General features: G+C 37.3%; 1 protein-coding gene across 3 annotated transcripts in view; it reads right to left on the reverse strand.

The window, feature by feature from the left end:
* The window catches only part of syt16.L (synaptotagmin 16 L homeolog), a 64,995-nt gene that overhangs the window by 23,835 nt on the left and 25,161 nt on the right, over nucleotides 1-15,999 (reverse strand). For 2 of the 3 annotated variants that reach the window (XM_018230659.2, XM_018230660.2), the window contains exons 2-3: nucleotides 4,924-5,106; nucleotides 953-1,527 (exon numbers count right to left, since the gene is read on the reverse strand). In XM_018230659.2, the coding sequence (XP_018086148.1) occupies nucleotides 953-1,454 (502 nt within the window). In that variant the 5' untranslated portion in view covers nucleotides 1,455-1,527; nucleotides 4,924-5,106. The remainder of the gene's footprint in view (nucleotides 1-952; nucleotides 1,528-4,923; nucleotides 5,107-15,999) is intronic. The other variant, XM_041573101.1, reaches the window with a different exon arrangement.

Genomic DNA, 15,999 nt, shown 5'->3' on the forward strand with positions numbered 1-15,999 from the left:
TAACTGATGACATCACTAAGCACCGTTTATAAGGATATAATTTACAATCTATTCATGGGCTTGGTCTTGTGCCTTTGTATGGTCATGGAACACCTCCGAACCTTATAATATTCTTATATTTAAGGGGATTTATAAAGTGAATAAACTACTCCCTCTTGTAAAATATAAGGATATTATAAGTTACACAGGAGTCATGGAACTCCACGGTGTCTTCTAATATCCTCAAATTTTGCAACAGGGGGTACTTTATTTATTATAATACACAAGTTTCAGTGAGTCTTTTAACATAACACTAAGCTCCGCTTATAAACAATGACATCACTTAGCACCGTTTATAAGGATATAATTTACAGGATATTCATGGCTCTTGTGTATTATATGTGTGTGATAAAAATCTCTCTTCATTGCACTTGGTTGTCATGTTAACTATTATAAAATTGCTTTAAAATGCTCCATAGAATACAAGTCTTACAGCAATGGCAGCAATGACAATGCAAAACCGTGGGGGACTTTGCAGTAAGTGCTGTATCTCCATGACTGTTAGAGCCTGTGGTATGATCTACATGTATGCACCTTGCCATAGTTACTATTTAAATGCCACTGGTGCTCCAATGGCAATTCTATGACAATGCAATTGTTGCAAAACACTGTATGCAATCTCTTCTTCTGATGTTTATATAAACATTATGCTGGAACACAAAGTGTACCAACTATGCAGTTGGAAAACTCACGAAAAACACAACGTAACTTAAGGCCTCTGTATTAAAGTTTACTTTGAATCTGCAGCATATTTACATCTCATTGGACTTCCATAAATGCTCCTCTAAAGCAACTGCATTAGCTAGACTAAACTGCACTTTATATGTAAGAAGTTAAAGAATGGAAAAACCTGAAAAGCTTTCAGAAAGTCTTTCGACAACAACACAAATCTTACCTTCACAAAATTCCTTACCATTAGTTATTCCTACAGCGCTAAAAGTTGGACTGTCAAGGTCCCTCAAAAGAGTTCTAATTTGGTTGTCTAAGTCCCCTTCGTCTTCTTCGGTAATTGAGGAAAGAGTTTCCAGTGCCCCATCATCCTCATCGACAGCTGTGCCTGATCGGAACACCGTCGATGTATCAGCTAATGAACTTTTTGCAGTGCCTTCTGACAATTCAGTGTTATCAGATTGATCATTATTTTCAATGTGTTCAGATGTGGCCACGTTATCCACACTCTTAAAATCATTGTCAGATAAACATTCCTTCTCTTCAGGGAACTCTTCAATGTCATACTCAAATTGCTCTTGGTATTCTTGGGAGTCTTGGTTGCTATCCACACTGGGCTGAGCTTTGTTTAAGTTGTTGAGAGAACCAGATATTGAATCACCTGCAAGACTAACAGCTTCACACATGCGAGATATCCATGAAGAGACTGGCTGGAAGAAACTCTGAGAAGCCATGGGTTTGACCATGACCAGTTTCAGCTGATGGAGGACACACCAGGATTTCAATTTTGCCAGCACGCCACAGTTATATTTCTATGGGCTATAGAATAAGCAGTGTTAAAATTTAATGACTTTATTGTATCACTGTGAATGAAAAATTAGTTGAGTTTATGGAAGCGCCAAATCCAGACTCTGGTTCAGCATTTGGCCAAATTCCAGCACTTTTTTTTCAAGAATAAGATTCAACTTCATGTTCTTTGACTTTAGTCCTACAGAAAATTACAAATTTGTGCATTTTTTTTATTTGCCAACTCGTAGGGGATTATTTACTAAACTCCAAATTTATTTGGTCTGGCTTTTTTTTTTAAAGTCATATTTTTCTAAATTTAGTTAAGATCGATGCAGCAAAAAGCACGACTATAAAAATCTGCCATCTCAGACCTGCTGAGGTGGTGTATAAGTTAATGGCAGAGATCCCTATCGTAATTGGAAGTTATTATGGTTTGCGCTTGGTTTTGCCCAAAAATCCAATCATTTCGGGCATTCCAGGCAAAAACCCCCAAAAAACATTTTTTCAGGGTTTTCCCAAAACTGATTAATTTGAGCTTTTTAGGTAGTAATCAGGTATAGGAGTTTGGTTGTGGTTTTTTTATTAAAACAATGAGATACATTCGGATTTTAGTAAATAACCCCCTAAAACGTAACATGCAAATTGCTGGTTGTGTTCAGTTTGGTATCTGACCAAATCTTTTCAAGAGGAGTTAAAAAATTCTGGATATGGTGCATCACTAGCTGAATTTCACACTGAAGAAAAATATTTTTTAATTAAGTAACTATATATGCATAAAGTCTTATCCACTGGATTCTTCTTATTCTATACTGTACATGGTATTGTGGATGGTTCATTTTGCATGACATTACCTAGAATCAGGAGAATCAATAAATGAGAGCTTTTTAAGGACTCCATTACTTGCACTGATAACTATATTCAACAAGCCCTATAATCTGAAATTGGATGTAAAGAAAACAAAAAGAAGCATAAAACTAGCCATTGAACAGATGTGGTAGGAACTCATCCAGTTACAGAATTCTAAAGGGCACAATGCACAATGCTATTGTATGGACTACACACACATAAACAATATTTCCAATGTTAACATCACAAAAGACGCACACAAACTAAGAACCTAATACTATAATGTGTATTTTTGGGATGATTTATATATTATATGCTGCGAAATATATTGGAATCATTTAGGGTAACAGGACTGCTGTAAAATTTTGCAGAAAAGAAGTAGATACTATCACACAACTATCAGGATACCATGTCACAATATATCTGTATTACTTTATTAAAATGAATCATTTAAAAATGTATACATTTATATTTTGAAGGCACTGGGTATTTATTAAAAGTCAATTGCTTCCAAAGCCAGAGCGCAGCTTCAGTTTTCAAGAAAGTTATTAAATACCTTGCCCTGTCAAGCACAATTTCTTACGGTTGACAACAAAGAACCTAAGGAATTCATAAGTGACTGTTGTTTCCTATAGATCATGCATTAGTGCAAGCCATGTATTAGTGGAAGGCAAGAGGAGTGGGTGATTTAGCAAACCCCAAAATGAACATGGCAAAGGGGCAGCAGTACCGTTTTAACATGAAAATAATGAAACAATATCGTTGTGCTCTTTTATGAACACGCCATAATATCCATTTCAATTGGTACATTTTGTTGAGCTATTCTGCATTATGTACTGTTAACTAAGTGCCAAGTATCAGAAAGTAAGTAAAGGCAAATGATGGAATGAAACAAATGGACTTCTTTATTCTATACCAGGACATTCATTTGGTCACGAAATATCACTGGCAGCACTTTTTTATATTTTTCTCCTTGCTTGTATGTTGCTTACCTAGCTCTAAGTCTAATTTGAAGTGCTGTGATCAGCACAATGAAAATGTCGGCGCCACCATAATCAGTGATTATTGTGCTATTAATCACCAGCACAATAAGTGAAATTCAATCAGCATGTTACCCAGTTATACTTGCTGGCTCATATTCTTTGTATTCACAGACTCAATAAAAAGCACAAGCATAATAAGATAATATCAAAGAGCTACTCTTTTGTTGCTGTTTGGTTGGCTATTTTTTCTTCTCTTTTCATACCATTCTCTTTTTTTTAATATAATCTTTATGAGCTATTGTCATTGTTATTATTTCATAACAATACATATATGTATATATATTTTATATATATTTATTTATAATTAAATAAGATGTTGAGCATATATAGTTGTCAAAATAACTTCTAGAGAAATATTTAATTACATTATTTTATAATATGTAAACTGCACAGCACTTTTATCCATTCTATTGCATTCTTTACATAAAAAGTACCGTATATACTCGAGTATAAGCCGTCCCGAGTATAAGCCGAGGTACCTAATTTTACCTCCAAAAACCGGGAAAGCTTATTGACTCGAGTATAAGCCTAGGGTGAGAAATGCAGCAGCTTCTGGTTTCTGCTCCCATTGGAGGTGCCGGCGTCTTGTTTTTGGATGCCGGCGACCATTCTTGGACGCCGGCGAATATTCTTGGAGACTATTCTTGGACACCGGCGTTTTTGCGCTTGACCCGAGTATAAGCCGAGGTAGAGTTTTTCAGCATATTTCGGGGGCTGAAAAACTCAGCTTATACTTGAGTATATACGGTACCTGATATTATATCGTTATTAATTACATTGATACGTTAATAGCACCGACCAATATTCTACCCTATTTGAGGTTGGTAAATTGTCTCATTATGATCTCATGTAAGCATTCTCAAAGTATCACGGTGAAAAAAACCTATTAAGTGGGGGAAAAGGGGTGCAAATGACAGTTTGTTAATCTTCATGTCTCCTCTCACACGTCTATGATGTTATTGTAGTTATGATATACTGTACAACACTATGATATAATTGTATGTGGAGCATTCTTTCTTTAATAAGGAAATCATTAAATCAAAGGTTTCATAGGGTCCCTTTAAAGCTGACCTGTAATAGAAACATGCAGGACAGGAGCACAGTGGAGACACAGTACACAAAAATGACTAGTATGGAAAAGCATTTTAAAAGAACAATACACAAACAATACAGGATGTTTTGTATACATCTTCCAGAAAAAGCTCAATTTGTATTATAACAACCTGTATTAATGGCAAACTGCAGCACTCAATATGTTGTTGCCATTACATCCTAAGCATACTTTACAGTCTGCGTTAACATACAGTATAACAAACATAAACAGGGAATTTATACCTCTTATCTCATATGGATTAAAAATATAGCCCCTACCTTGGCCAGTGCAATTTGTTCAAAAACATCTGAAGGACCACAAGATATCCAAACAGATTATAGGCTGTGCTTGTCTCAAACGACAAGGAGCACAAAATTCCCACTGTTAATATATGCACAGCTTATTATTAGCCTTACGTTGGTGTTTAGTTTGAAGGGTACTTACCAAGGCTTTGCAGAACCCCTGATTTCTCTTTAGGGGGTTGCTGTTTTTTGCCTCTTTGGTCCAAACATGGAAGGTCCCCAATGTTTTCAAAACAGAGCTTTTTGTTGATGATGAGGAAAAGAACAGCTAGCAGGACAATTAAGACTCCAACGGCTGATAAAAAGCAGATTGCCTCCGGTGTTACTGGAATAATAAGATATTGCAATGTTTAAATAAAGCATTTCTTGTAGGCAACACATACATAGGCCTATGGATGTATCCTCTGTAATAATCATTGTAGAAAGCAATTTAGTTAGCATTTAAATGATATGGTACAACAGCTTTACAACTGTGTAATGAAGACGCTGGTCCAACACCTTCCTCATCATGACCTTACCATATACAAAACGCTAATCTCCACCAGGCAGAGTCTACTACAGATGTAATAAAAGATAAGAAACTAGTCTTTACCAGCCATTTACAATCCTTACCCAAAACTGTTTGCAGTTAATTTTCAGAGGTGAATAAAGTCAAAGGCTAAGGGGTCCGTTTACTAAAGTGCGTTAAAAATATTTGCACAATATATAGAAAGAATTTTCGCCAAATATGTTATCGCCAGTTTACTAACCTGCGGTAAATATAAATTTGCGAATTTTCTTGCGCAAGAATAATTGTTCGCCAGTTATCGCATTCGCTGAAAATAACGCTACGTACATATTAACGCATGGTTTACTAAACAGCGAAATGTGCTAAAGACAAAATTAACGCCAGAATATTCGCAAACTTTTACCGCCACCTATGTAGTGGCGTAAAAGTATTTTTTTCGCCAGAAAATTCTCAAGGGGCAGATACTGTTTTTTTTACCCATCATTCTTTACTGACAGGAGAGAGATCTGTAGCTATTGCTGACAGGAGGTTTTGGCTTCTGCTTCTATCTGGTGCAACAGCAGCAGTTTCAGCTCAGAGTTGTATTATTGGCAGTGGCATCACAGTCCAAGGATTTGTCAGCCTCTACGCTTTTTTGTTTCATTGTGATTGGCTACATTAAACTGTGCATTTCTATGAAGCAAAGAGATTGACTGGTATCATTTCTTGTTCCTATGATTCTATTGGCAGAAGGGTTTATATAATGCAGACATGTTTGATTGGTGTTACTCTGGTAATCTTGTTGGATGGTATAATCATCAGTCAATAAAATTTATGAGTTTTGAAGATGCATTTCTGGCCATAAATGTCACAGTAAAAATTGCCATAATAACCGCCATAAAACAAGACTATTTTATAGCATAAATATTCGCAAAAACTTAATTTTTCGCCAGAAAATTTGCAACTCGCTAAAATTACCGCTAACGTAAGCTGGTTCCTTAACGTAGTTACCACAAGTAATCGCAATGACTTCTGAGCACATCGCTGTTTAGTAAACTTAGTCGCTGTGAATATTCTGGCGTAAAAATATTCTCAGCGATAACATGCGGAAACTTAAAGTCAGATTTACCGCACTTTAGTAAACGGACCCCTAAGATACTAAGTTGTTCCACAACATTCTTAGGAAGGTCTGGAACTGCCAAACGCCTAATGGACTAGATACTACACCCTGCTTACGGTAATATCTCTTTAAGTTACGGCTTTCTGCCTGACCCAAACTAATATGCAGGGGGTAGGAAACCCCCCATATTATAAATCACCCCTAGTCAATTAAAGTGACACAATATAACAATTACCTATACCTTCTCAATACAATAATAAAATGTTTCCACTAGAGTTGTGTGGATATAGTACGGGTGAATTTAGTATTTGTTTGTACTTGATATTATCGCTGGTGAGTTGTGACAGAAGAGACCAGACTGCACACCATCGAGGCCACGACTTCAGCAATAACATGCAAGTTAGGAGGATAAGTTGGGGTGGGAGGAGGGACGACTAGGGGTCTCCCCTCCCAACAAACGCAGTCAGCGTTGTATTCATTGGGGTAGTCACAGGTCTCTGAAAGGAAGAAGAGAGACCTGCAGCAGTTTGTAAAGACCAGAAGACAGTGCAAATAAATGGCCAGCTGCCTTCTGTTATGTAAATGACTCCTTATGTTTTCCTGTTAACTTTCACTATATTTAATGTTCCCTTTTTTGCTCAGTTTGTAGTACAAATGTTATAATGATTCCATCATACTAGCCTGAAGGAGCCAGTTAACGTGGAACAGTCATACAACCATCTGATTTTCAAATGATCCAAAAATGCAGCACAGTTATCATGATGTATGGGTTTTTTTCACTCAACAAGAAAAACAGGAACATATTGCTGCTAAAAGAGTTGTTATGTAAATGTAGACATATCAATCATGATGTGTGCAGTGCCATATCCACCCTGCTCCCTTCCCCTGCCAGAAATATTTCAGAGCTACCTTTACTTCTCTCTCAGTTTTCTTTTGCAGGTGGGAAAGTAACTGGTAGTGAAGGCCTAAACATTGCTTTCTCCTTCAGATGATACAGGTCCTCTTTAATCCAAGCAGATAAATGAAACTTGTTACCCACATCCATACATATCTCCAAAGAATGTAGGATTTTAGCCTACACCAAGGCATTGTGGGAGAAGCTACTGTATGTTGTTTAACATTATTCCCTTGGGAGTACTAATCCTCCACCAGATGAACTGCAAAGTAACATAGAGGCAGGAATTTGACATGGAAAAGAATATATGCTGACACTGTGCTTGTGTTTGAGTGGAAGGGAGGGAATACATTTTTTTCCAAAAAATGTGGCTTTAGTACATTTGTCATTTATAACCAATCAAGGCCCCTGGTCAAAATTAATACACAGATTAGATGAAAAAAGATTAGACTTAGATTGAAAAAAAGGCCATCAAGTTTAACTCCTCGGAACAAACCCCAGTGCACATATATACATACACATACTTTTACAGACCTGTCTTTACACTTACATGTATAACTAGATACACCTATATTAAACTAACTGTAGATTGTGAGATCACAATGGCCTTTGATATTAGAGGCGGAAAGAAATGGGAAAGCATGTTTTACTTCCTTGATTTGTGATAGAAAGTCACGTGCTTTCCCTTCCTGTATAGGCTTGCCACCTTTTCTAGAAAAAATACTGGCCTTCCTATATATTTATCTTTTTTGCCTATTAATAACATTGGGATCAGCCATCATTTTTACCGGCCAGGCGGCAACCCTTTTCCTGTCCCTAATTTGCATATGCAAAATAGGATTTGGATTTAGTTTGGCCAGGCCATACCGTGGCAGCATCCTGCATGATATAATCATCATCCTCTTGATATAATCTGCAAAAACGGAAACCGTATTTACTATGCCCAGACCAAGGTCATTAATAGACAAGTTAAAAAGCAAAGGGCCAAGGACAGACCCCTGGGGTACTCCACTAACAACACTGGTCCAATTATATTATTTCCCATTTACCACCACTCTTTGTAATTTAACCTTCATCCAGTTCTCTATCCAAGTACAAATATTATATTCCAGGCCAATATTGCTTAATTTAATCAGTATCCTTCTGTGTGGCACTTGATCTTGAGATCTCCCCCCAAAGTCAGCATCTAGGAATCATATCCTGAAAGCCATATGAAAAATGCCTTCTGACCTCCACTATCATTGTAATTAAGGATAGTAAGAGTAAACTGGAGACAGCGATTGCATCAGTGTCTGGCACATCCTGATGGGATAGATTCACGCCACATGAGAATATTTGTTTTCTCTGTTTGTTCGCACCTACTTGCACACATTTGAAGTGAAAACTGGAAGATCAGATGATGATTTGTCATATCTTTAAAAGACTTCATCTGGGTCAATGTGCTAAGAATAACACACAGCATACAGTTTTTTTTAGTTTTGCCAGTATTAAGAAAAATTGGGGGTGTAAAAAACTGATGTTCACTGTGATAAATTAGTGTGAAAACACAGCTACTTGGCTATACCAAATGCTTGTGTTATGGAAAAAATGTATGCACAGTGAGAGTGAACTACGTGTACTTTGTCACACAGAAACATACCAGGCATTTAAGGTTTCTAGACTTTAGACTCTTTGCCCCTTTTGTTTCTATATCTGCAGCATTAAATGGAGCCCACTAAACACTGCATTAGAACAAAACTGGACTGTAGGCAGCTGCATATTAAAGGGAGGCGATACAGACCATACTCCATGTAAAGCTATGCTCTGTCTATTGTTTTAGACAATTTGTTGTATCAAACATTGTCAATGGAGAAATGTTTAACACTAAGGGGGTTATTTACTAAACTCCGAATGCAAAAATCACAAAAAAATCGGGATTTTTTTTTATAAAATCAGACTTTAAAAAAATCACATATTTAATAAACCCAGAGGATGGAAAAGTCAGAATCTGAAAATCCGGCATCTCAGCCCTGTCGAGGTTGCCTATAAGTCAATGGGAGAAGTCCCAATGATTTTTTGATGTGCGCTGGGTTTCGTGCAATACCCCGAAGTTTTCGGGTGAAAATTCAGAAAAAATGTAATACTAAATAAGCGTAAAAAACCTGAACGGATTTGATTGGCGTTTATGGAGGATCATCTGCTATGTTAGAGCTAAGATTTTTAAGGTAAACGTATTTGATGGACAGGCTATGGGAAATATAGTTAGAAAATAAGTGATATGAAAAGTAAGAATTGTATAGGATACTGCCGAATGTGTATAGCTCTTTTAGGTAACTATAGAAACTGATGTATAACAATCATGAAGTATTAATATTGCAGTGTCTTTATAGGCTTTCAGCATTTTTCTAAAGCAAGCTAGAGCTGGCAGCTAGAGGTTTAAGGATCAAAGTTGCCATTAATGATGTAAGAGGGAAATAAAAGACAAGGCAACAGCATTGACATTGAAGATGTAGATACAGTCCTGGTGTTCCAGACTGTTCTCTCTCTCTCTCTGTCACTGGGTTCCCTGCTCACTAGGCATTGCTCTGCACTCAATATCTGCATTGATCACAATAACAGCAGCTGTAGAGCAGTAGAATAGACCAATTTGCCTAAATCAACTTTCCCAGGAGTAAAATTAGAATCCAGCATCTCTGTTTACCTGGTTCTAGCCTCAGTAGCCACAAACATTACCAAAAGAGAGCAGTTTGTATGTTTTCCTTTCTTATACTTTCTAGGGATGCACCAAATCCACTATTTGGGATTCGGCCAAATCTTTCTCGTAGGATAATAATTACGAACCAAAACTGAATCCTAAATAGCAAATTAAGGGCAGGAATGTAAAAAGTGGAAAATAAAAATTCTACTTCCTTGATTTGTGATAAAAAGTCACGTGATGTCCCTTCCTGTCCCTAATTTTCATATGCAAATTAGTACTTGAATTCGGTTTGGTCAGGCACAATGATTTGGCTAAATTCGAATCCTGATGAAGATGGCCAAATCCCGAACAGAATCCTGGATTCGGTGCATCCCTAATAATTTTAAAAAAAAGACCATTCTACTGGTCAGAATAACACTTATTTTGTTACAAATTATTATGTATATAACAATGGAATCTATATCAGACAAAATTTCAGGAACTCCCTGCTCTAGAACAAGGTACCTTTGGTATTCTGGCCACTGTGCCAGTGTGGACTCATGGAGGGACATCAACGTGATCGCACCACTTTGGTGAAAACTTGCTATTGCATACTTGTTACTGAAACCAACTGACATCCTAAATTAATGAATGTCTTTCTTGCCAATACTGTCCTGCTTTACCCCAATACTTGCTTCCTTTTCTGTATAAGCCAATAGGGAATTAACATTTTATGCTCAAACAGGAATAGTTAAAATCCCTTTTAGGATCCGTTTCACTTGCACTATGGTGTTGTAGACACTTATTGTAGATGTGTTTACTCTTTGTACAACCAACTTAAAAGTAGGTAGGGCCAAGACTAGACCAATTCTGTAGCCCATAGTTCAAATATATATATACAACAGATATATATCATCCAATAGTGTGAATCTATATACTGAATATCAGCTCTGGAAAAGTTTAAAATGAACGCTGGATACGCTAATAAAAATATTTGATCTGACAGGACCCAGCAATTATTTGGTGTAACCTCATATAGCCTCTCCTACAAACATGAAATAAATATTCATTTCCTGCTGGTTCATAAGCTCTTTGTTATAAGCAGCTTCTAATTATTTCATGTTGAGCAGGGCTAGAATGTAGGCTGATGCGTAGGTCGAAGTTCTAAAGGAATTCATGCAGCAAGTGTAAGTGCGCCTGATTACTGCCGTGCCTTGTTTGATTATTCCCACCCACTCTTTTGCCCACACACTGTGTTACAATGTATCAATTTGAACAAAGTAGTGGGGCACTGAAGCATATTAGACCATCTGCAACGTGCTATATTCCTGGCAATCATCAGCAACTAGCAAGAGAATGCAATTCTACAAAAACATACTCATTTAACAGAATTACACATCCCCTGCAGCTCTTTGTCTGCCTAAATGAAAGATCAAGAGTAAGATTCATTGACAGCAGACTCCTTTGGTTCATTTACCATAAAATGTTAAATAGAGAAGTGTTTTAAAGATTATACGGAGTCATTTATCAAGTGCAATGCAAACTTTGCATCTTAAATGCAGGCCTAGTTTGGCAACACTGAATTTATAAGGGAAGTCCATAAGCATCTAAGCATCTAAGAAGAGAAAACAAGGTATGTGCTGGAAAGAGGAGGCAATAGGAATTGAGACTGGGGCGGAGGGCGCTGGGCAGTGCCAAGGCCTTGAGCTTGCCAGCTCTGTGCTTCTCAAGCCTGGATGCAAATGCTGATTAAATTAGCATGATTTTGAGTCCCTTAGTTCTCTTTTTATCTCTGGGGCATACATAAATAAGGCACAATAAATCAAGTTTTATACAATAATCCCCCAATCCAGGGCACCTGCTCATTGACCCCACCCATGGCACAAGCACCTCAGTCCTGTCCCCCTTGCAACTCCATTCTGCTCTTACCAAATAGAGCTGCACTAAGGATTAGGTGGCAGAAGAAAACATTATAATGCCATGCACCAAGGAACAGACTTAAAGAAACATTAATCTTAAAAGTTTAATACAGTGAGGTTAATGCTTGGTTTGTTACATAAAACATTACATAAAATATCTTCTATTAACCATGTGAAAAAGGCATCATTGGCTTTTTTAGGGTACTGTAAGGTTTGGGGCACAAGTTGGGAGCACCAGGCTTAAGAAGTCCGTACAGGTATAACAATTCCCCAGCAATCTCAGTTCACCGGGACATGCTTAGTTAAGTCTGAGCTGGATCTTTATAGGAGAGGGAGCATTGTCTTCACCAATATAAAGTTTGGATTAGCAATCTACCATGAGTACATGGATTAGACATGTAAGTAAAAAAGAAATGGTCTTGGAAGCAAAACATAACAGCAACATGTTTATGAGATACTGCAGAATTGTATGTGTTTGAGTAACTATAGAAACTGCAGTGTGTCCATTATCAGATATAGCCGTGTATTGTGCTACCAGCAGCCCCTTGCCTCTTTCTTGCTATCAGCACTGCTTTGTTGAGCCTGGACCATTGGAATGAATGAAAAATGTGTTGTACATGGAGATTGTCACCCTATCCCTTCAAAACTGGACACTTCCATTTAACATGCAAGGCTAGTTGTCATTCAATGTCTGTTATATGCCACTTATCATTTCATTTTATATTTATTAAAAATTATACCTGTAAAATGTATATTTATATTTTTAAGTAATACTGATAGGATCATGAAAAATAGCGGATTTGATTTTACAAGCAACTTTCTCTTCCTTTACTTGATTGCATTGCAATCATTGTTCCAATGCGATTCAAGTGATAGGTAATGCATCCCTCATTTCATGCTCGGCAGCAGGGGTGTATGGCAACAGTGATGCAAATACATTTAAGCAGATTTTTAAGACTGTCCAAGTTTAAAGGGATTTTACAGTATGTAGGGGTCATTGGCTGACCCTGAGTAGGTGATCTGATCATTTAACCCACAGGCTGAACAATAGGATCAGGGAAATGTAGGTGCCCCTGTGTCTGGCCAGATTGCTAGCAATCTAATCATTAGGTCAGCTCACTAGATGGCTGGTCCATGTGAGGGACAGCACAAGTGTAATCAACAAAACAAGATTTAGGTAACTGATAAGATTGATTAAGAGCATTGCAGCTCTGGGTTGACAAACTATGTATAAAAAAAACCAAGGTTCCAGGATAATATGGACACTTTTGAATGTAACAGACATCTGAACTAGAAAAGTAAACTGCAATTCATCATAGAGGCGAAAGCAGTGAGAAATGATCAACTGATAGCAGGCTTGTTATGTCATGTTATGACAGATGAGTATTTGAAAACCTTATTATAATTTGTGTGTAGCACCATGGGACTATGCTAGACTAGTTATCTAGCAAAAGGAAGTGTGCGTTCCTAACATTCACAGACATAGAGATTTCAAGTTTGCCTCAGGTAGCCATAATAGCCTATGACTATCCTTGGAAAAATACATCTGTTCCCATGGATGGTGGCAAGCTATGCATAAATACTAATAATGGGTGAGTGGAGTTAGTGGGAAAACACCCAAAGCAATTTAGCCAGATATTGGAAGCACAATCTAGATGCTGCCCATTTGGCTTACACTTTGGCTCTGTACTCCTGGTCCCACCCCATGGTTATGCAAATGGCGATTACTTTTATTCTGCCCCACAGGTAGGGACATAACTCTAAATGCACATCAATTTGTTTAATAATTTTGTTGCTGAATTCAACAATGGTGTCCGCTTCTATGGGTACAAGATGAAGGAAACACTTTTGTTGCCCTCTACTGCATGGCAAATACAAGTAAAATGCCACGGGCACAGAGCCTTAGGGTTAGTTCTTATGCCAAACACAGGAATCTATATAAATATCCTTATAAATGGTGCTTAATGATGTCATTGGTTATAATCGGAGCTTACTGGTGTCATTTCTGTCACATGACTCACTGAAACTTGTGTATTATAAATAAAATAACCCCTGTTGTAAAATATGAGGATATAAGAAGTCACCTCAGAGTTCCATGACCTGTATAAAAAACACTCGACCTTCGGCCTCATGTTTTTATATGGTCATGGAACTCCTCAGTAACTTATAATATCCTTATATTTTACAAGAGGGAGTACTTTATGCACTATATATACATAGAAATCAAACTAATGGACTGCTTTTGAAATTGGATGTGAGTTGAGATTTACAAAATAAGAGTGGATTGATCAATGCACAATCCCAGGTTCCCTGTTTCATAAGTAATTTAGTATCTATGCAAGTGCATGTATTTACAAAAACAGGGGTTTTTATGATGATAAAATTGGTAAGCCACCATACCACGTCCTAATTATTTACCTACAGTCATATTTTCCATAGGCTGACACCTCCCTGCATGGTAGCATTTCTCCTGACCATTAGCTTTTATAAGGAGAGAGATTGCCAAGACCAAGTTGTGTGTATTTCTGTTATTTAACTCTGGCCATCAGATCAAAGTTTTAGCTAGCAGCCTTAATTTCAATTGAGCTAACAGCAATCAAGACAAAAATACTGGTTTGGAGAGGGAGGGCCACACTATATCTCCTTGGTGTGGCACAAAAGAGGTTATAGGACAATCCTTTGCAATGCTGCATTCAGGTGAAAGGAATTATCAAGGACTGTTGCAGTTATCTCTGAAAGCAGGTGTACATGTGACATATCTGGATAGCAAGGAGTCAAATGCTAGAACAATGGCAACTAATAACTCATTTTGCTTTATGATGCATGTCAGTTGCAATAAATAGCAAACAGTATTACTAGCAAAATCCCCCTTCTTCTCATTCCGGCAGGGTATTATCTAGAAATGCCAGCAGCTATAATTTGGACAATTATGTCTGATTTTTTTTCTTTGTGTCTTTTGACTGTAAATAAAGTAGTGATTGAGAATAGTGGTAATTAAGCAACTACGCTCTCATCAGCGCTGGTGATGCTTGCATATAATTTATCCCACACTACGCATTGTGCAATGAATTTAATTGAGTTTCCCACAGAGACATCCTATTTGCATTAATTGCCGAATTATCAAACTCTATAAGAACCTATGTTCTTCTCATTTCAAGTATGAGACCTGCAGCACAGCTCACAATATAGAGCCATAATGAGTATCCTTAGCTGTGATTGACTTCTGTTACTTATAAAAAGTAAATCATCAAGACTAAAGTAAAGTGGATTGTGGTCCATAGATAGAAAAGCTTAGTCCATTCAGCTGTGTCAAGTAGGTTAATGTAATAAAAAGACCAAATTGCGCACCCTCTAGTAACCCTCGGATGTTTTTTTCCAAACAAGTGACCAGTAAATGCTACCTTCTGATTGGTTGCTGTGAGTTACAACTGGAAAACTTTGCAACTTTTATTACATTCTCCAGTCCCTTAACCACATACCTTCCAGTGGTCCAGAGTTTCCAGGGACAGTCCCATATTGTAGACCCCAAAAGAGGTGGAGCTTACAAGAAAGTGGATGGGGTATTAGGTGGATTAAGCTGGTCATACACGCAAAGATATATATGATTTTTCGGACTATGTGGAATTAGAATAACCAGCCTGAGCTTTTTCGTACAATGTTGATTGGTCGTTAGTCAATCGGACACGATAGAATATTTCTGCCAGATAACGATAATATCTTTGCAAGTACGATATCCATTGTCACTACTATGACTCGGACATAACTTCTGTACGATTGCTGCTTGTCAATTAATGGCCAGAACATTGTCTGATTTGTTATTTTTCCTACTTATTCCTATTTAATCTGAATGGTTAGATGTAGATTGTTTCATTGCAACAAATGATCTTTTGTCATTCAAAGAATAAAATCTGCATATCTATGGTATGATTTAGGCGTGATTTAAAGTGTTCCCTTTTAAAATAACACATATACTGGGAGGTATACCTAACTGGTATTGATCCCCCTCTCTGATAATGTCTGCATCTTTAATCAATAGGTTTGTTCCCACATCATTTTTAAGAGTCAAAGTCTTGACATATGCTACTATATGCAACTATTATAACCTGATGCAGAGAGATTAGGGCTGATTTGCTAAGTGCAG

The sequence above is a fragment of the Xenopus laevis genome, chromosome 8L (genome assembly GCF_017654675.1).
Source record: "Xenopus laevis strain J_2021 chromosome 8L, Xenopus_laevis_v10.1, whole genome shotgun sequence".
In the NCBI taxonomy this organism is placed as follows: Eukaryota; Metazoa; Chordata; class Amphibia; order Anura; family Pipidae; genus Xenopus; species Xenopus laevis.